The 22,726-nt window shown below is 42.9% G+C and overlaps 1 protein-coding gene across 1 annotated transcript; it reads left to right on the top strand.

Moving 5' to 3' along the window:
• Positions 1 to 241: 241 nt before the first annotated feature.
• Positions 242 to 22,251, top strand: LOC138666252 (NTPase KAP family P-loop domain-containing protein 1-like). The gene is made up of 7 exons (XM_069754483.1): positions 242 to 316; positions 4,789 to 4,822; positions 5,068 to 5,241; positions 8,729 to 8,803; positions 14,765 to 16,404; positions 19,238 to 19,372; positions 22,216 to 22,251. The coding sequence occupies exons 1-7, from the start codon at positions 242 to 244 to the stop codon at positions 22,249 to 22,251; spliced, it is 2,169 nt and encodes a 722-aa protein (XP_069610584.1).
• The last annotated feature ends 475 nt before the right edge of the window (positions 22,252 to 22,726 follow it).

Below are 22,726 nucleotides of genomic sequence, written 5' to 3'. Positions count from 1 at the left end.
TTATGAGATACATGAGCGACTGGTAATCTGCAACTGATTGAGGGCAATCTGAGCTACTGCCCAGGGCCAAAGGTTCCCGGGCCCATGGCCAGACTGCCCTCATAGCAATGTTTTGTACACCTCCATCGGTGCTGCTAATCCCAGGGTAGGGAGCTTTCCTGAAACTATGATGCCATCAATACAGAATGGCAGCACACCTCCAGGAGAGCACCCGTTGCCTTTTCTGAGACGTGCCAGCGCGATGACGTACACTCCGGCCACAAGAAGAAATAAGTCCCTGGGGACCAAAGTAGAGCGCCGGAGGAACGGGTGCGAGGTGAGTATGTGTTGTTGTTTTTATTTATCAACAGTATATATGTGCATGAGTTGTGTGCCTGTATATAGGAGGCTATGTGGGGGCTCATATTGTATATAGGAGGCTATGTGGGGGCTCATATTGTATATAGGAGGCTATGTGGGGGCTCATATTGTATATAGGAGGCTATGTGAGGGCTCATTCTGTATGTAGGAGGTTACGTGAGGGCTCATACTGTATATTGGGGGACTGTATGATGGTTCACTTTATATAGTGGGGTGATGTGGTGCCTTATACTGTATATAGGAGATTCTGTGATGGCTGATACTGTATTAAGACTATTTGGAGCTCACACTGTATATAGGAGGCTATGTGGGGGATCATACTGTATATAGGGGCTAATACTGTATATAGTGGACTATGTGAGGATTCATACTGTGTATAAAGGGGTTATGTGGGGACCGCCGTCTCTGTCATTCTGCACATGTGCACAGGAGCATCTGTGTGTTAATCACATGATCTATCAAGTGAATCATGTGACATATCATGCGATACTTCGGGTGCTGCGAGGGGCATGCCTTCTAAACTGCTTGGGGCCTTGGCTGCTTTTAATCCACTACTGGATGTATTCTATTTTTGAATTATAAATTTGACAAGCCAAATTATTACATGGGTCAAATGTTGTCATTTTCAAAGTCCTTCAGCATAGAAATCTATTGAACCAAGTATGTCATTCAGGCATGAAAGAGGAGGTAGAATGTAGATGGCGGAAACAATGAAAGGGTTTTTTCCAGGACTATATATTTTTTTTTACTATGAGCCAAAAAACTAATTGGCAGGTAATTGCAAACTACCTGCCTGTTCTATCCGTCTCCGGCTCAGAGCGGTCACTGACCTCTCCTGAAGGAGATTCAGCTACTCCTCGTCAATACAGCAGCTCTTCCTCTTCTGAGCTTGTCTGTCAAAGGGGTGTGACTGGCAAAATCATGCTGATTGACAGCATGGATAACAGTTCACCCACTCAACACGTTTTTCTGGAAAAACATTTAAGAAGTCAACATTTTCCTCTTTTGATAAATAAGAAATTGTGGAGAAGATGGACACAATAGCAGTATGGGCCCACTGCACCATGGGCCTGTGCTTACCCTGGAGGGGCATGACTAAGCGACTTCCCAGCGTTCACTACAGCCACTGGATTTTAGGTTAGGCTTGGTCACAGGTACCACTCCAGGACAGTCCTTGGGATTGCAGCAGCTGACCGAAGGGTCAGAGATATGAGTGCGTGGTACAGAGGGGCGAGACAGAGGCAAAGTCAGACAGTCTAAAGTTGGAGCAGTCACCATAGGATAAAAAAACATAACCAAGTTATGAGCGGAAAGGTCAGGTAGGACAGGTAAACAGGCTGGAAGTTGAATACATGAGGATGCATGCACAGGGGCTAACAGGGCAGGGAACATGTTCGAGCAAAGACTGGTGGGTGGAGCTGCCTAAAATAGGACCTGCTGGCAAGAAATAGGCAAGGCCAATGGCGGCTCACCAACCACACGAAACATTATTATGAGGGTAATCTGGCCATGGACACTCTCCTTTCTCCCCCGGAGCCTCAGGACGTGGGCATGTGAACACAGTGCTAGCTTTTCCTTGGGTGGCAAGAAACGTTGAGTTGAAGTTTTAGCTTCTAAAACACATGTAATATTATAGCACCTGAGATTAACTTATCCCAATTGTCTACACCCATGAAATTAGTGATTACATTGAAAACTGGCTCCTTATTCAAGCCAAATACAAGATAATGATACAAAAGAATGGATGAAAGTGCCAGAAAATCCTTTTCTTTCTTCGGTTCTACAACAGTTGAGCTTCACCAGCGGGAATTGGCACCCATTCATCAACTTTCTGGTGTATCCGGAACAATATTGGCGTTGTGAACTTTTTTTAATCTCCTTTTTTTTTCTACAAGATAATTAGTTCTCTGGAATTCCACACCCCAAAGGATAATTTCCATGTATCTAACAGAAGGTAAGTTACTATAAATGCCTCGAATATCAGCTTTAACTCAATCCAACGACAGAATCCACCTGTATCCATTATTTCTAGATCAAGCTTGCATCGAGTTCTGACTGTAAGTACGGTATAATATTTATATCTCTGGGTTGTGCTTTTAACTAAATTTTCATTTTTTTATGTCATATGTTATGAACAAAAGAAAAGTGAAATTCTATTTTTAAATGTAAACTTCCATTCATTTGATAACATCTCTATGGACTCCATTGTTCTGTTACTGAGCACTAAATCTTTCCTTACTCTGCACACAACCATTGAGCTATATGATCACAAGAACACTGAATATGTTTTATTCACCCAATAGATGTACAACTAATTGAAATAGAAGGTTTGCTTTTCTAAGATTTTTTTTTGGCATAAATATATTATAAAAAAAATATTGCTTTGTTTTGCTACTGCACGAACTTCATAGATAATTTATGATCAAAGTTGTTGTTGTGTGTGCACATTGTGGCTAGCCAATCAGGGCGCAGAAAACATCCACAATGTCCTGATACAACGGCTTGTGTCATTGGCGGCTGAAATCACATGTCCCTCTCCATATAAAGAGCGGACATTTTGTTTTAGCGTTATTTTGACACTGTAACAGCGCAGCGAGGCTGCTCCTGACGCTGGCACTGTTAGCAGCAAGATTTTAGCCAGTTAGCCAGGCGGTTGTATATCAGTCAGAGAGTGGAGCTAGCTAGTGTCCAATGTGGCTGTAAAATTTACCTTCCAGCAGTTTTGTTTTTGCCATCACTGAGGTCCACAGACAGACAAAAGTGTGTTGTGCACTGGTTCTATTGTGCTCCATGCACGAGTATAGCGTTCTAATTAATATTTTTTCACTAGCTAATTGTGAAACAGCCTGCTGTATCCCACCTCGTCATTTAGTGCTGTGGTGATATGAAACTGTCTGAAGACCTAAGGCACATTAAAAAAGAGGATATAATTTTTTCTGTTGCAAAACGTTAGACAGCCCGCCGTATCCCACTTTCTCAATTCGTTGGGTTGAAATTAAGCTGTCTGCAGATCTCACTTTAACCCCTTCATGACTGGTGCTTTTTTTTTTCGGTTTTGCGTATTCGTTTTTCGTTCCCCCTGCTTCCCAGAGCCATAACTTTTTATTTTTCTGTCAATATGGCCATATGTGGGCTTGTTTTTTTTGCGGGACGAGTTGTACTTTTGATCGTCACTATTGGTTTTACCATGTCTTGTATTAGAAAACGGGGAAAAAAAACAACATGTTTTTTGTTTGGCTTTTTTGTTAGATTTTAAAAACTTTTTTTTTTTTTTCAACTTTCTATGAGCGCCGACCACTGGGCGGTGCTCCCAGCAAGGCGGCAGTGACAACCATAGAGGTCTCCAGGAGACCTCTGGTTGTCATGCCAATCCATCGATGACCCTCGATCACGTGAAGGGGGTCACCAGTGGGCGGATTTCTGGCACGATTGCCGGAAGGGCATGTTAAATGCCGTTGACAGCGGCATTTAATGGGTTAATAGCCGTGGGTGGATCGCAATTCCACCCGTGGCTGTTCCGGGCACATGTCAGCTGTTCAAAACAGCTGACATGTACTGGGGAAGATGTGAGCTCACCGCCAGAGCCCACTTCAAAGGGAGGGAGTCCGACATCGGCATATTATTACGCTCGATGTCAGAAAGAGGTTACGTAGATAAAGTGTATTGTTTTTTCCCCATTCTCCACCAAGCCATAAAATAATTTAAATGTAAGTGTTTGGATGTGCCTCCTCAATCTTTTGCACGGTCTGTGTCTCGGTTACTGATCTACCACTAGGCCAGCAGGATCTGAAATTGTAGTTGTAAAGGTATGTGCATACGTTGAGTAAAATTTCTGCACCATTTCTGCATCTCTTGGCAGGAAAGCCTCAGCTGTAAAAAAAAAACCAAGCGTTTTTAGTGCGATTTTGCCATGTGTTTTGACCGGTTTGCGTGAAGTGAATGGTGAAACACGCAGGGCAAAAACGCACAGAGAATTGACACGCTGCAGATTATTTTCTGCACCAAATCCGCAAGTCAAAAATACTCAACGTGTGCAAGAAACGTCAGGTTTTTCATTCACTTTGCCGGCATCAGGTTTTGTTAACAAATCCACATGGAAAAAAATGCGGCAACAAAACAATGTGAGAACATAACCTGAGTGACGACATGAAGTTCTGAGGTTCCAAAAAAAGCAAAGTGAAAAAACATAAATAGACCCCAAAATAAGTGCAATCTCTAAAATAATAAGGAGCTAAGAATAACTGCTGGAAACATCTATTAATTTAATATTGATGTAAAATAATCCTTCATCTTTGGCGGGAGACATGTCTCCTCCTGGTAAGTGATGCATGCTGTGTCTTGCACATGTTTCACAGAAGATACTATGTTTTCAGACAAAAAATACAGGGCAGTTTTTTCCGTTTTCTAATTTTTTTAATTTATATGTAGGGACATGTTATGATGGAGTCAAGCTGCAATGTTGGTAAGTATGGCCCACCCCAATAAACAATGACGGGATGTGAATCTTTTGGTCCACCTGGGTAGGAGAGGTGTCCAAATATTGCATTTAGTGCGGATAGCATTCTTTGTAATGCATTTCATAGAAAACACATGAAGAATTGTCAAAATGTCTAGTACATATAACTTGCATAAAAGGAGGCAGCTGAAAAACAAATAAATGTATTGCAAATATTACCGCTGTCTAAGACGCAATGTGTTTCTTCCTAGATGTTTCCTGTCAAAAGAAAATGCACAGCACCAAAGACAATGACATGTACACCCCGGATGATGATTATTGCAAAGCATTGGCCTGGACTCTCTACAAGGGGAAATGTCCTATGACGGTTGGTCTGTATGTACCATGGGGCAGGGGCAAGGATGCCCTCCTTGCCAAGATCAGGGGTAAGTATAACTTTTGTACTTGGACACATACAGGGTTCTTATTTAACGTACAAAGCTTGTTAGGCGGCCGAAAGAAAATCAACTTGTCAGAGTGATCAGTCCAATCACAGATGTTGATTCATTCTTTGTTGAAACCTTAGAGTCTTACAGAGAGCAGACAGATGCCAAAAAGTGCCCTTTTGACATTTAATAAGTAGCAATAGTGAATCTAAAATGTCTGCATGCCGCTGTTAAAATCACAGGGTTTTGTCATGTAATAATAATCATGCCAAGAAGAATAATTTGAGAACTGTTTCCAACAAACTGAAATCATTTAGAGGAGGAAAATAAATATGCGATTACATAAGTGAACACCTTCTTATACTTGGTTATGTGGTGTTCAGAGTTAGCCAATCATATTTACCCTCATGTTACATAGTAGTCAGTACACAGTTGCCATCATTACAGTGATTCTGATTAACCTCATATAAATTTAAGCTGTTCTATGGTCTGAAAACAGCTTACAACACAGCAAAGGGATCTCGTTTTGAAAAGTTATCAGTTATGTGAAGGGTAAAAACAATGTGCAAGGTATTAGATATACTATGGAACAAAGTGAAGACGGTCATTACAAAATGGCTGAAATTTGGCACACCAATGACATTACTTAGAACTTGATGTCCCTTGAAAATTGATGAAAAGGCAACAAGAAATTTGGTATAGGGAACTGCCAAGAGGAAATCCATGTGTTCTTTACAATGTGGCCCTATATTTTGTATTGAAGAATGTAATAAGCATATACAAGGTAATTGTGAAGGAAGATGGACCCGGGTCAGCTGTGACATCGCCGATTGTGATTGGTGAAACCTGGGTTATCAGCTGTGTGTAGAGGTGTTATCAGTCATTATAATCCTACCTCTTAAGGTACCTTCACACATAACGATTTCGTTAACGATATCGTTGCAATGTCACGCTTTTTGTGACGTAGCAACGATCCCGCTAACGATCTCGTTATGTGTGACAGCGACCAACGATCAGGCCCCTGCTGGGAGATCGTTGGTCGCTGGGGAATGATCAGGACCTTTTTTTGGTCGCTGATCACCCGCTGTCATCGCTGGATCGGCATGTCTGACGCCGATCCAGCGATGTGTTCACTGGTAACCAGGGTAAATATCGGGTTACTAAGCGCAGGGCCGCGCTTAGTAACCCGATATTTACCCTGGTTACCATTGTAAAAGTTAAAAAAAAAAACCAGTACATACTCACATTCCGATGTCTGTCACGTCCCCCAGCATCGGCTTCCCTGCACTGACTGTCAGCGCCGGCCGGCCGTCAAGCAGAGCACAGCGGTGACGTCACTGCTGTGCTCTGCTTTACGGCCGGCGCTGACACAGTCAGTGCGGGAAGCTGACGCCGGGGGACGTGACAGACATCGGAATGTGAGTATGTACTGTCTTTTTTTTTTTTTTTAACTTTTACAATGATAACCAGGGTAAATATCGGGTTACTAAGCGCGGCCCTGCGCTTAGTAACCCGATATTTACCCTGGTTACCCGGGGACTTCAGCATCGTTGAAGACCGTTTCAACGATGCCGAAGTCGTTCCCCTGATCGTTGGTCACTGGAGAGAGCTGTCTGTGTGACAGTTCCTCAGCGACCACACAACGACTTACCAACGATCACGGCCAGGTCGTATCGCTGGTCGTGATCGTTGGTAAGTCGTTTAGTGTAACGGTACCTTAAGGCCTCTTTTACACATCTGTGTCTCCAGTACGTGTGGTGACAGTTTTCACACATACCGGAGACACTGACACATGTAGACTCATTAAAATGAATGGGTCTGTGCACATGTCAGTGTGTTTCCAAGCACCATTTGTCTATAGACAAAACACGCCGACATGTCCGTATTTTACCATCAGCATGGGCCGCAAAACGTCCCGCACACATGCACACGGAGAGCACACATAGAGATCACTCGAGTGACATGCATCAGCGCCAGGGAAGAAGCGCTACAGTAAGCGCTGTTCCTCGGCAGCGGGTGCTTAAGACAGCTTTCATCATTCTCCCCTGCTCTGCCGGCGATCGGTACGAGCAGAAGAGAATGATGAGAGTTCTGTTCAAGTCAGAACAATGACAGCAGGTGGGGGCTTTTGGGACTGTTACTCCCATCATCCGTCACCTGCTGCCACTAATAAGAGTGACAGCAGGAGCGGATGATCAGGGTATTCAACACCCGCTGCCTACGATATAACAAACTTAATGAATGAAAAACCCGACGTGGGTTCTCCCCTATTTTCTTTAACCAACCAGGCAAAACTCACAGCTGGGGGCTGCAACTCTCAGCTGTCAGCTTCAGCAAGGATGGTTATCAAGAATAGAGAGGTCCCCACACTGTTTTTTTTTTAAATTATTTAAATAAATAATTTAAAAAAAATGGAGTGGGGTCCCCCTTGCTAAAGCTGACAGCTGGGGGCTGGTATTCTCAGGCTGGTAAGGGGCCATTGATATAGGCCCCCCAGCCTAAAAATAGCAGGCCGTAGATGCCTAGAAAAGGCACATCTATTAGATGAGCCAATCCTTGAGCTTTGCCTGGCTCTTCCCATTAACCCTGTAATGGTGGCAAGTGGGGTTCATGTTTGTGAGGTTGATGTCACCTTTGTATTGTCAGGTGACATCAAGCAAACAGCTTAGTAATGAAGAGGTGTCTAGAAGACACCTCTCCATTACTAATCCTATAATTACATGGCAAATAAAGACACAGCAAGAATAAAGTCTTTTATTAGAAATAAAACAAAACGCCGTTTTCCTTTTTTATTTAAAAATAACAAACACAGTTATACTCACCTAACACCTATTTCCACAGAAGCCCTCAATCTCCTGTAATAAAAATAGAATTAGAAAAACAACAATATACCATACCTGTCTGTCATTCTGTCCCACGCCATAATCCATATCTGGGGTCTAAATAGTTTTCAACCTGGACGGTGCCAAGATGCGACCGTCCAGGCTGAGAACCACTAGTGAATGAGATGCTGCGAATGCAGCCTCAGTGACGTCACTGAGGCTGTGTTCCCAGTCGGGCTGAGCTGTGGTGACCTCAGGACCGTGGGAAAATGCCAGTGATGAGGTCACTGCAGTTCAAGCTCAGTGTCTTCACAGCAGATCACTGTGAAAAATTCTCATGAGAGGCCTCATGATAACTAATCTGCTTGAAACTCTTCCTGACAAGATAGGAAGTATAATAAGCCTAGAATAGCCCCAGTGCTCAGTGTGAAAATTGCAAGATTACACTTTTTTGTAATTTTATTTTTTATAAAGATCATGATTTGAAAAAGAAAATATTATGTTACTCATGTTTTTCATTTGACCATCTGAATCATAAAGATATAAGCTTTGATACACCAAAACATTATAACCAAATATTTTTTCTTTGCAACAGTAACACCTTGCATTGTGTTTAAAGCAAAACCAAAAAAATCAGGTCTAAATATTTTTTTTTGTAATTACAGAACACCTTTGTAAGATGAATTCTGAGTCTGAAGAAAAGAAAATATCAGAACCCACAGACACATCTCCTCTCAATGGTAAGAAATTATTGTAAGTTTGGGTGGACATTAATTGCAATCTATTGGTCATCCTGCAGTGTAAACTAAGGTGATAAATGAAGATGCAAACCTACTTTGCCTGAAGTCAAGATATGCTATATCTACCGCATTTCCCCAATTCACCCAGTCAGTGATTTCATCATAGCAGTAAATTAGATTAGTCTGGCATGACTTGTTTACTACAAACCCATGCTGGCTCTGATTAATTACTGTATTCTTGTCCAAGGACTTATATACTTGCTGTTTAACCTCTTTACCCTCAAGGGTGGTTTGTATGTTAATGACCGGGCCAATTTTTATCATTCTGACCACTGTCCCTTTATGAGGTTATAACTCTGGAATGCTTCAACGGATCCCTGTGATTCTGACATTGTTTTCTCGTGACATATTGTACTTCATGATAGCGCTAAAATTTCTTTGATATGACTTGCGTTTATTTGTGAAAAAAAAGGAAATTTGGTGACAATTTTGAAAATTTCGCAATTTTCCAACTTTGAATTTTTATGCCCTTAAATCACACAGATATGTCGCACAAAATACTTAAAGGGAACCTGTCACCCCGTTTTTTCAGATTGAGATAAAAATACTGTTAAATAGGGCCTGCGCTGTGCGTTACAATAGTGTATGTAGTGTACCCTGATTCCCCACCTATGCTGCGAAATACATTACCAAAGTCGCCGTTTTCGCCTGTCAATCAGGCTGGTCAGGTCAGGTGGGCATGGTGACATCGCTCTTTTCTTCCCCAGCTTTCCGTTGGTGGCGTAGTGGTGTGCGCATGTCCAAATGCCGAATCCCCTGCGCGCACGTGAAGAAACAGCGCGCGATCTGCGCTATTACCCCTGTCATCGGTGGGGGCGGCCATCTTCCTGGGGCCGCGCGTGCGCAGATGGAGTGCTCTGCTGCACGGGGCTTCAGGAAAATGGCCGCGGGATGCCGCGCGTGCGCAGAAGAGATCGCGGCGGCCATTTTCCCAAAGCCGAGATGCAAACTCTCCTCCACGCTATCTTATTTAATGTATTTATACTCAATCATAAAATAGGTTACAGATGTTTTGAATGTTTAGTAAGCGGTGCTATATTAAAAAAGCATAGATGCAGAATGGTAAGACTGGATAACACTATAATTTCATATGAAATAATTAATTAGATGACATAAAAATTAAGGCTATGTGCACACATTCAGGATTTTTCGCATTTTTTTCGCTATAAAAATGCTAAAAAAAGCTTACATTAACCTTACTATTTATTAGAATGCAATCCGCAATTTTTGTGCACATGCTGCGTTTTCTTCCCGCAGTGGAATCGCATTCCGGAAAAAAACGCGGCATGTTCATTCTTTGTGCGGAATCGCGGGGATTCCGCACACATAGGAATGTATTGATCCGCTTACTTCCTGCATGGGGCTATGCCCACCATGCGGGAAGTAAGCGGATCATGTGCGGTTGGTACTCAGGGTGGAGGAGCGGAGACTCTCCTCCAGGCTCTGGGAAGCATATAATTGTTAAAAAAAAAAAAAAGAATTATTAAAATGAAAAATCTGCATAGGCAGCATCAATAGTAAAAAGTTGGTCACACTTGTCAAACAATATGTTTGACAAGAGTGACCAGGCTGTCAATCAATTTTCCAAGCGATGCTACAGATTGCTTGGAAAACTCTAGCATGCTGCAAGCTAATTACACTTGCAAAACACTAGTGTTTAGCGGGAATACGCATGCCAATTCCGCATGCAATATATATCCACGGCAGGAGTTGCAGAATTGCCGCGGAAATTTCCGCGGCAATTCTGCAACGTGTGCACTTAGCCTAATACTATTTTAAAAATATCTGTAATGTGGTATTATATAGTATTAATTGCTGCCTAAGGCTGGAGTCACACCAGCGTATGGAATCCTATGCCAGACCCTCGGTTCTGTGAGCCAAGTGCCATGCTACCATGCTCCGATCCTCTCACACAGATTGGCTCTGAGCACAGTTGCGGAGGAGGCGGAGAAATTAATTTATCCATCTCCTCTGTTGCTGGCATCGGCATCGCATCGTTGTATATCGCACCACACTCGGATGATATTCGAGTGCTGTGCGTTGTGACACATGCACCGATAGACTTGCATGGGTGCGAGTGAGCCGATTCTCGCTGCAAATCACAGCATGCTGCGATTTGTTCTCGCATGCCGATTCGGCATGAGAAAATAATCACAGATCTGAGCTGCCCCATAGAGAAACATTGGGCCATGTGCTGACCGATGCTTTATTGCACAGCGCATGGCCATGTTGTATGGTGATGGTGTGACTTCGGCCTTAGGGGTAAATTTTCAATTGTGAAGAGCACCAAGTTGGCGTAGGAAGATTTACAGGCCATGCAGTGCTCCTTTGGAAAGTTCAATATGTAAGTAGGAAGAGAACAGCAATTCTAGTGCCACTCATTGGAAGTAGCAATCATTAAAATCAATATGGACCCTTAGATCTTGTCAGAGGCATCTCTCCCAGCAAATCTAGTTCTCCTGCTTTGCTCTGATGATGTTCAAATATTCTGAAACCCATGTCTGAAAATGATTTGCCTACTTATGCTAGGTCATGTGGCAAGGCTCTATAAAATTTGCTATTGACTTTTAGGATTGCCATTTCTACAGTAGTAGGTGGCACTAGAGTTCAAGTACTCTTCCTCTCTGAAGAGGCTACTTACATGTTCAAATTCATTCATGTTCAAAAACATCACTGAAGGAGAGCTTACTCACCTCCTTTCCAAATCACACCTCACCACCTGTGCACTTGACCCCATCCCTTCCCACCTGCTCCCCAACCTCACTAACATGCTCATTCCTGCTCTAACCCATCTCTTCAACCTATCGCTATCTTTTTGTACCTTCCCCTCTGCCTTCAAACATGCCACCATCACACCCATCCTCAAAAAAACTAACCTTGACCCAACTGCTATGCCCAGCTATCGCCCCATATCATTGCTCCCGTTTGCTTCAAAACGTCTTGAGCTGCATGTCCATGCTCAACTTTCCTCCCACCTCTCATCTACCTCTCTCCTTGACAACCTACAATCTGGCTTCTGCCCCCACCACTCCACCAAAACTGCCCTGACCAAAATTACTAATGACTTACTCACAGCCAAAGCTAACAGACAGTTCTCCATCCTCCTCCTTCTAGACCTGTTCTCTGCTTTCGACACAGTCAACCACTGCCTACTGCTACAGATTCTTTCTTCCCTTAGCAACAAAGGTCTTGCCCTGTCCTGGATTGCCTCATACCTTTCCGACCGCACATTTAGTGTTTCCCACTCCCACACTTTCTCCTCATCCCGCCCTCTCTCTGTTGGAGTCCCTCAAGGCTCTGTCCTAGGGCCCCTACTTTTTTCCATCTATACCCTTGGCCTAGGACAACTCATAAAGTCCCATGGCTTACAGTACCACCTGTATGCGGACAACACTCAGATCTACCTCTCTGGCCCAGATGTCACCTCTCTGCTGTCCAGAATCCCGGAGTGCCTATCAGCCATATCCTCCTTCTTCACCTCTCACTTCCTAAGACTCAATGTAGACAAAACCGTACTCATCAACTTTCCCCCATCTCGCGTATCCCCCCTACCTGATCTATTTATTATGGTAAACGGCATTATGCTCTCTCCTGCACCTGAAATCCACTGCCTCGGGGTAGCTCTCGACTCTGCCCTGACGTTCAAACTCTTGCCACCTCCTGTCGCCTCCAACTCAAAAATATTGCCAGAATCCAGCCCTTCCTCAGCCCACAATCTACTACAACTCTTGTGCATGCCCTCTTCATCTCCCGCCTCGATTACTGCAACACCTTCCTCTGTGGCCTCCCCAATAACTCTCTTGCACCACTCCAGTCTGTCCTCAACTCTGCTGCCCGATTAATCCACCTCTCTCCTCACTACTCCCCTGTTTCTCCCCTCTGAAAATCCCTCCTCTGGCTCCCAAATCCCCAATGAATCCAGTTCAAACTACTAACACTGATCTACAAAGCCATCCACAACCTGTCCCCTCCCTATATCTCTGAACTAATCTCCCAATATCTTCCCTCACGTAATCTTCGATCCTCCCAAGACCTCCTACTCACCTCCACACTTATTTGTTCCTCATACAACCGCCTCCAAGATTTCTCCTGAATATCCCCCATTCTCTGAAATTCCACGCCTCAATACGTCAGATTATCCACCACTCTCAGATCCTTCAGACGGAACCTGAAAACCCATCTCTTCAGGAAAGCCTACAGCCTGCAATAACCATTCTGCGCGTCACCACCACCCAAGCTTCCGTGTCACCACCACCCGAGCTGCCGGGTCACCACCACCAGAGCTGCAACGACACCACCACCAGAGCTGCCGCGTCACCACCACCGGAGCTGCCGTACCCCCGACCTTCTGTCGCTTCATTATCCTGTAGAATGTAAGTCCGCAAGGACAGGGTCCTCTCCCCTCTGTACCACTCTGTCATTGTAAATTTGTTTACTGTAAACAATATCTATAACTCTGTACGTAACCCCTTTCTCATGTACAGCACCATGGAATTAATGGTGCTACATAAATAAATAATAATAATAATAATAATAATAAATAATAATAATTCCCATGGGAACATTGTATGCCCTGTATGTTTTCGTATACCAACTTGACATTCTCTTTTGGAGGGCTCTCACTCAGCCAAACCAGTTCTACTGCCTTGCACTGACAAGGGGCAAACACTTCAAAATGCATGTCTGCAAATGGAGTTTCTGGTTTGGCGTCTTATTCTAAGTTACAAGGCTCTTTAAAGGGTCGATATTGACTTTTAGGGCTGATGCTTCCAATTGATGACATCAGAGTTCCTGTCCTTTTCCTCTCTGAAGAAGTTTCTTGCATATTACTTACTGGTACACTACATATATTTTACGCAAATTTAGCTGAGCAAAGCAATACGTGTGATTTAAACTGCTGTTTTGGCACAAACTAATTTTTGCACCCAAGCTTATGGAACATTTGCAATGCATCTGTTGCTGAACAATATTCGGTGCACAGTGTCATGATCCAGGTCGGGGTTTGCTTCTTGCTTTTCCTACCCTGGCCTGGTTATGGTGGGGTTAACCTTTCCTGCCTCTCTTTGGTTCGTGGGTGGCTATATATTGGTGCCACTCCTGGTAGCATGTGTCAGTGATAGTTCCAGACCCTGGCTTGAGCAACTGACCCTTACACCCTAACGATCCTTCTGCCTCTGATTACCCGTATTTGTGCCTGACCCCTTCCCTGTCCCTGACTTAGTGTGTGTTTGGTGGTTTCCTACAGTGTATGACTCGGCTTGTATTTTGAACCCTGCCTCTTTCTTTCCATCTCTGTTACTACGTTTCCCTTCTGTCTTTGACTCTGGCTCGTACCCCGACTACGTCTTTTGTCTCACATTTTGAATCCCGCGCTCCCATCTGTTTCCGATTTCTGGTTTGTCTCTGACCTCGTGCATTGCTGTGACCTCTGGTACTTCATCTTCCTGTTTGTTGCTGACTGGCCTGTCTGACTACTCTGCCTCCTCCTCGCTTTGCACTGTGGTGCTACACGGTGAGTGCTACCTTTTTCCCCTTACCTGCGCCCCCTGTTGGAGGTTGCGTGTAACCGCCTTGCAGTTATATTAAACAGAGCTCATGATCCAGGGCACAAGCCCGAAGGTCTGGTAACAATAATGCCATTTGGTTTGAAGGATAGGGTGAAATCCGAGGTTTTTCCTATGTAGTTTCTTATAACTTCGCAGCAAAATAGATGGAACCAACCAGAACCTATCCTCCTTAGCTACCTGCATGTCAGAATTATCAACAGGGTTTGATTGTAGTGTCATATCCTCATATCATGTGTCACTTGCTCTTCTACTATGTCTGCTGTGTTTTTTTCACGTCTTACCATTACAGCAATAGTGGAAGGATCGTGTGTTAATATGTTTTATTTTATTACAGAACATCATTATGAGATAGAGTGTGAAAACCTCACTGACGGAAGTCAACGACTAACAGTAAAGGAGCTTTTCAAACTTGTGTTTCTCATGTTATTTTATGAACCTATATTCACAACAAGACATGAAGAACTAAAACAAAGACACAATATAATCATTAAATTCAGTGCTTGGCATTGTATCGGCTGTGACCATCCATGGGCCGGCCTGATTACAGCTCTCTGTGATGCTATCGAGGATGAATTTGGATTGATTCCAATCAGCATATATCGGGCAATACACAAGGGAAAAGAAACTACCGATGAGAAAGAATTAAAGGAATGGGTTCCTAAGAAGATTCTTCACATCCCAGTTTGGTGTATGATTTTATTCATCTTCGTGATTCTGATTGGTGCTTTACTTTTAAAGCTTTGTCTGTCTAATTATTCCGGAGAATTTGAAGACTATAAAGACCCCGTAGATTATATATTATACATTACTGCGGCTATATTTGGCAGTGGTTCATTATTACTGTCAGGAACAATCATTAAAGTGATTAGAAATTGCATTGTGACTCAGAAAGGCAAATTGATGCAGAAAATGAAGAGGACTGACATGAGCGCCCAGTTGGGTTTCATGAATGACGTCAAGGAGGAGATTGAGATCATCACCTCTTACCTTCAATTGATGGAAATGTACCGAAAGCAAAAAATCATCGTCATCATTGAGATCACCAAATTGGACAAGTGCCTGCCAAACAGAGCGGTTGAGATCTTACATGCTATAAATGTTCTCCTGTCTAATCCAGATGCTCCATTTATATCTATCTTAGCCGTAGACCCTGGCATCATTGTTGAATGTGTTGAAAAATCGGATCTCCTGAAAGGCATGGCTAACAATGGCTATGTGTTCTTAAACCGGGTTGTAACGTTGCCTTTTTCTGTCCCCCAAATGAACGAAGAGACTAAAAAAGAGCATCTAAAAAATATAATTAATTGTAAAAAAATTATAATTGAGAAAATAAATGCACATTCTTCTGAAAAAGATGTACTACCGAAGGTCAGCCAATACATCCATAATGAAATGAATGATGAACAACGTAAATTCATATACGAAGCCTTGAAATTCCTTCATAGCGATTGTTATGAATATGTTAGCGACAATGTTATCAACATGAAGAGGATCGTGAGCACTATTATATCTGTCAGTTTGATGATCAAGTTGGAGAAAGTAAAAATGATATGCCCTAAAAAGGTGTCAAAGTGGGTGATGTTGGCTGCCCAATGGCCATGTGCCCTTAGTTGGATACTTCAGTGTATTGAAGATGAGCAGCAAAGAGGAAAAGATAAAACAAAATTAATTGAAGATAAACTGCTTTGGAAGATTTATGAAAATTCACTGGAGACATTGCATGCTAACAAGAAGAGTCTTAAACAGCTCATGGATTTAGATGGGGATCCGGATATTTTCTACGACTTACTGAATGATGAGAAATTCACGGTGAAAGATGCCAACATGTTAATGCCGTACACTATCAATTTAGATCATACAATTAAAAGAAAGATTGAACTTCTACAAGGTAGCTTCAACCTTTTAAGGTTCAGGGAAAAACAAGCGAAAAAAATGGATTTACTGAATATGAACATAGATACAGTCTGCAAAAAGGTTAGCGTTTTACGTTATATAAACTGTATGTTAAAGTTAAATTTCATCAGAAAATTAACCACTGTTTATGTCAGGTTTTTTAATTAACCCCTTTGCGGCAATCAGCTTCTTCCAAGTGCTTAGCGCATCTCTCCGTACATGCGCATCATGGTAATAGTGCAGGCTCAGGAGCTGTGCCGACACCATTGGGGGGGTTGTCAGTTGTAAATTACAGATGACACTTTGCTGAAACAATGATGACCAGTGGGAACAATAGTGACAGCAGCATCTAAGTGGTTACAGATGGAGGGGACCCTTTTATGGCCGGTTTCACACGTCAGTGTCTCCGGTACGTGAGGTGACAGTTTCCTCACGTACCGGAGACACTGACACACGTAGACACATAAAAATCAATGCATCTGTGCAGATGTCATTGATTTTTTGTGGACCGTGTCTCTGTGTGCCAAACACGGAGACATGTCAGTGTTCGTGGGAGCGCACGTATTACAAGGACCCATTAAAGTCAATGGGTCCGTGTAAAACACGTACTGCACACGGACGTTGTCCGTGTGCAGTCCGTGTGCCATGCAGGAGACAGCGCTACATTAAGCGCTGTCCCCCCCACTGGTGCTGAAGCCGCGATTCATATCTTCCCTGCAGCAGCGTTTGCTACAGAGAAGATATGAATAATAGTGTTTAAAATAAAGATCTATGTGCCCCCCGCCCTCCCACCCCCTGTGCGCCCCCCCACCCCCTGTGCGCCGCCCCCCCCGCTGTTCTGAAAATACTCACCCAGCTCCCTCGCCGGCGCTGCTTCCTGTTCTGGCCGTATCTTCTCCTGTATGCGGTCACGTGGGGCGGCCGATTACAGTGGAGGTGGAGCCGCATATTCATGATTGTAATGGGCGGCCCCACGTGACCGCATACAGGAGAAGATGCGGCCAGAACAGGAAGCAGCGACAGCCAACGAGGGAGGTGGGTGAGTATTTTCAGAACAGCGGGGGGGAGCACAGGAGGTGGGAGGGCGGGGGGCACATAGATCTTTATTTTAAACACCATTATTCATATGTTCTCTGCAGCAAACGCTGCTGCAGGGAAGATATGAATCGCGGCTTCAGCACCAGATGCTGGTACGTGTGGTACCCAGCACGGTGCGTGTGGTACCCAGTGGGCACACGGGCGGCACACGTGTGCCACACTGATGTGCCACAGAAACGTAGGGGCACACGGACACGGATAATTCCGGTACCGATCGGTACCGGAATTATCTGGACGTGTGAAACCGGCCTATGTCAGTGTTGGTCCCTGAGACAGGCACAACTTATTAGGCAACTACAGTAAATGGTATATTTTGGGGGGAAAATTACCCTTTTCTCTTCATATGACCCACTGCACATTCATCTCTGGAAAACATGTCTGGGATCAAAATGTTCACTAACCCCTAGATGAATTCCTTGTGGGGGTATAGTTTACAAAATGGGGTCACTTGTGGGGAGGGATCTCTCTTGTTTTGGCACCTTGGGGACAATTTAACTACGTCATGGAAACCTGTCGTGTGCCCAAACAGTAGTTTCTAGCCTCAAATGGGGTATTGCTGTGTTAGGGATAAATTGTATAAAAAATATTTTGGTCTGGTACCCCTGCGAAAATGAAAAATATGGGACTAGAATCATCTTTGTGGGAAAAATGTCATTTTTTCACCTCACTTTGCATTAACTCCAGTGATTCTCTTGCAGTGTTAAGAATTGTTTTGACAACAGCTTTACATTCTTTGAGGGGTGCAGTTTGCAAAATGGTATCACTTTGGGGTAAGGAAGGGGGATCCATTATACAGAATTCGAAAAGTCACTTTAAAAGTTACCTCGTCCTTTGAAAATATTAAAATTAGCTGCTAAACTTCTACGGCATCTAACATCATAATGAAATAAATGGATGTTTGAAAAATGATTCCGATGTAAGATACACTTAAACTCGAAGATTGCAATAGCGCTACCTTTCTCCCAAGTAGAGAATATAAAGCATTGCACTTGCTGCATAAAACGCTATACAAAATTCAAATAAAGGTTAAATGATCTAGAGAGAATCAAAATGAATAAATATAGATAAAATATAATAAATAATTATCCTCTATGACAGATGCATGCGTCATCCCTGAGGAAGGAGGACGCTACCTCCAAAACGTGTAGGATAGAATTACGGACTACTTTCTTTCCCGCGAGAAGACCCATGAAAGCAGCAGTCTTTTATTTTTTTTAATTTTTTTTTTGGAGCGTCTCAAATCAGTGCAGCCGGCCTCATTCAGTGAATCATCTCTACATTATAACAGACCTAGGAACAACCCAGTTTGCATTTATTCACAGATAGACACAGAATTTTTTTTTTTCAGCATTCTGAGCATCTGTCACTCATAGAGGATAACTATTATATTTTAACTATATTTATTCATTTAGCTTCGAGCATAAAGAGACTCTTTAGCGCATTTAACCTTTATTTGAATGTAGTAAATGTTATTTTTCAACTATTTTCTGTGCATTTACTATCTGTTTTAAGGGAATAAAAAAAGAAAAGTTCCTGTTCTGTACAGAAGACTTCTTCAGCAGGCTCATTATCATCAGAGGCAGGATTACAAGGACAAGTAACACTTCTCTTCACAGCCGATAACAGGCGATTTGACAGCTGACCTTGCTCCCTTTTGCCACATTGGAGCATGCTCAGATTGGAAGCTCAGAGACTTCTATATGGCCCTACTTTACACATAATATAGTAATAGAAGACCCTCTTTTTAGCATAGAGAAGTACAGTGTGCTTGCTTTTATTCATATTCGGCCTAATGTACATTTTTCTCCTGTTTTAGATGGAAAAGCTCAATTTCAAAAATCATAATCACTATGTAACGAAGATAAATGAGCACAATCTAGACGGAAAGGCTCTTCTCTACAGCGAGAACATGAAGATACGAAATGCCTTGGGTATGAACTTGGGAGATTGGGTGCAATTTAGAGATGAATTTCTAAGCCTGCCTACTCCAAATGTTTTTTATTAAGAAAGAAGGAATTAAGGAAGAATAAAGATCTGTTGCTGTATCCATTATAATATCATGTATATTTCTACTATATTAGCCCTATGAACATATACACACATTGTATAACTGCCTGCGTGGAGATCTCTAAACTTATGTAAATAAATGATGTATTTTTTTCACGTAGATTGGATATCCTTGTAGTAGCTGAAAGCAGCGCTAGGCATACAGTGGGGCAAAAAAGTATTTAGTCAGTCAGCAATAGTGCAAGTTCCACCACTTAAAAAGATGAGAGGCGTCTGTAATTTACATCATAGGTAGACCTCAACTATGGGAGACAAACTGAGAAAAAAAAATCCAGAAAATCACATTGTCTGTTTTTTTAACATTTTATTTGCATATTATGGTGGAAAATAAGTATTTGGTCAGAAACAAAATTTCATCTCAATACTTTGTAATATATCCTTTGTTGGCAATGACAGAGGTCAAACGTTTTCTGTAAGTCTTCACAAGGTTGCCACACACTGTTGTTGGTATGTTGGCCCATTCCTCCATGCAGATCTCCTCTAGAGCAGTGATGTTTTTGGCTTTTCGCTTGGCAACACGGACTTTCAACTCCCTCCAAAGGTTTTCTATAGGGTTGAGATCGGGAGACTGGCTAGGCCACTCCAGGACCTTGAAATGCTTCTTACGAAGCCACTCCTTCGTTGCCCTGGCGGTGTGCTTTGGATCATTGTCATGTTGAAAGACCCAGCCACGTTTCATCTTCAATGCCCTTGCTGATGGAAGGAGGTTTGCACTCAAAATCTCACGATACATGGCCCCATTCATTCTTTCATGTACCCGGATCAGTCGTCCTGGCCCCTTTGCAGAGAAACAGCCCCAAAGCATGATGTTTCCACCACCATGCTTTACAGTAGGTATGGTGTTTGATGGATGCAACTCAGTATTATTTTTCCTCCAAACACGACAAGTTGTGTTTCTACCAAACAGTTCCAGTTTGGTTTCATCAGACCATAGGACATTCTCCCAAAACTCCTCTGGATCATCCAAATGCTCTCTAGCAAACTTCAGACGGGCCCGGACATGTACTGGCTTAAGCAGTGGGACACGTCTGGCACTGCAGGATCTGAGTCCATGGTGGCGTAGTGTGTTACTTATGGTAGGCCTTGTTACATTGGTCCCAGCTCTCTGCAGTTCATTCACTAGGTCCCCCCACGTGGTTCTGGGATTTTTGCTCACCGTTCTTGTGATCATTCTGACCCCACGGGGTGGGATTTTGCGTGGAGCCCCAGATCGAGGGAGATTATCAGTGGTCTTGTATGTCTTCCATTTTCTAATTATTGCTCCCACTGTTGATTTCTTCACTCCAAGCTGGTTGGCTATTGCAGATTCAGTCTTCCCAGCCTGGTGCAGGGCTACAATTTTGTTTCTGGTGTCCTTTGACAGCTCTTTGGTCTTCACCATAGTGGAGTTTGGAGTCAGACTGTTTGAGGGTGTGCACAGGTGTCTTTTTATACTGATAACAAGTTTAAACAGGTGCCATTACTACAGGTAATGAGTGGAGGAAAGAGGAGACTCTTAAAGAAGAAGTTACAGGTCCGTGAGAGCAAGAAATCTTGATTGTTTGTTTCTGACCAAATACTTATTTTCCACCATAATATGCAAATAAAATGTTAAAAAAACAGACAATGTGATTTTCTGGATTTTTTTTTCTCAGTTTGTCTCCCATAGTTGAGGTCTACCTATGATGTAAATTACAGACGCCTCTCATCTTTTTAAGTGGTGGAACTTGCACTATTGCTGACTGACTAAATACTTTTTTGCCCCACTGTATATGGAGTTTACTGCTTGTAAATGTAAAGGGATATTCCCATTTATTTAATTTATGGCATGTCCAAAGGACTGCTGGGATCTATGTCTGTCTTGAGAATTGCGCCCCTGTCAGTAGAGAGGTGGCTGCACATGCGCATCTCTTTTCCTTCATATGTATGAGTGTGCCAAACTTGTCAAGCAAGTGTGACTGTATGAGTTGGGACGATCCTGCTAAGCAAAATGTTCCTATTCACTAACTATAAGGAATATCTTAGAAATGGTGATCATTAAAAAAAAAAAGTATGTTGGTGATTTGTAAAACATTTCATTTTTATGGTGATTTACGACCTTCATGTATATAAAAACGAAAATCCTGACTGAAATATTAACATATACAGTGTATTAGGACTCTATCTGCTCAATGTAAAAGTGAGCGTATACTATATTAGATTAGTTACATGTGAGTCTATAGAAAATAAAGAGAATTGTGGATTTGTGTGTGTGTGTGTGTTTTTACTTCTTTCCTGCATTGTGCATATAGACACTGTGAGGATCTGACGTTGTGGGTTGCAATAAACACCTTGGCAGGTTAACAATGCAGTTCAATTTATTTCTTCCGTCCATGGTTATACAGCAAATCCACGTTGATTGCCAATATACAATGTCCTCAGTCCACAAGTTCCCAATCTGAGATTGGTAGTTCCACTGACCCCGTACCAGGCGATACCCACTGTCTCCCAACTTTTGGTTGGCCCACAGCTTTTGGCATCTCCAGCCAGTATAGTGTGCAGTCACAGCCTATGTTCCTCCAGACGATGGATATCACGACCATAACTCATGGACACCCCTCCAGCCAACAATCAATCTCCAAAACTCCATAGATCATCCATCCATCCCAGCTTGGATCCTCTCCCTTCAAAGTCACTCCAACCACTGCCTGATTCTCAACCCCTGTGTCTTTTTTCCCTCCCCCTTAAACATTTTCCTTTACCTCACAGAACTATGCATATTCCATTACCTGGGACTGCATGTGAGACCCCTCTGATGATGGCTCCCCTGGGTCTACAATCCACATCCACACAATGGGCCTAGGGCTGGGAGTACTATGGGAGTGAGACATTGATACAGATGAGATTGATAGAGTTTGGCCTTAGGTATACATAAGATCCATCCAACATGTCCTCCTCTGCTTGCTGTCACTGAATAGAAACATTGATTCCTGAGGATGAACTGACGAGCAAGCAAATCACTAATAAAACACAGCAAGCAAATATCTATTAAAATACTATAATATTGATGTAACCGGTGCTACGTGCTGGAAAAAGTCTGTATCTCTTAGAGATGTGGACTCCGCTCTACGTCCATTTGTCCTATAGTCTTTAGTAAGCGGCCATCTCCTCACAGACACTACAGAAGGTAATGAGCTGAAAAGCATTGGTAGATTTATTGAGTCTCCAAAAAGGGATAAAATATTGTCCCGGCCCTGATAATTAGCAAATGACAAAGGGG

Source organism: Ranitomeya imitator, chromosome 2 (genome assembly GCF_032444005.1).
Source record: "Ranitomeya imitator isolate aRanImi1 chromosome 2, aRanImi1.pri, whole genome shotgun sequence".
NCBI lineage: Eukaryota > Metazoa > Chordata > Amphibia > Anura > Dendrobatidae > Ranitomeya > Ranitomeya imitator.
This window is presented reverse-complemented; position numbering and strand designations above follow the sequence as displayed.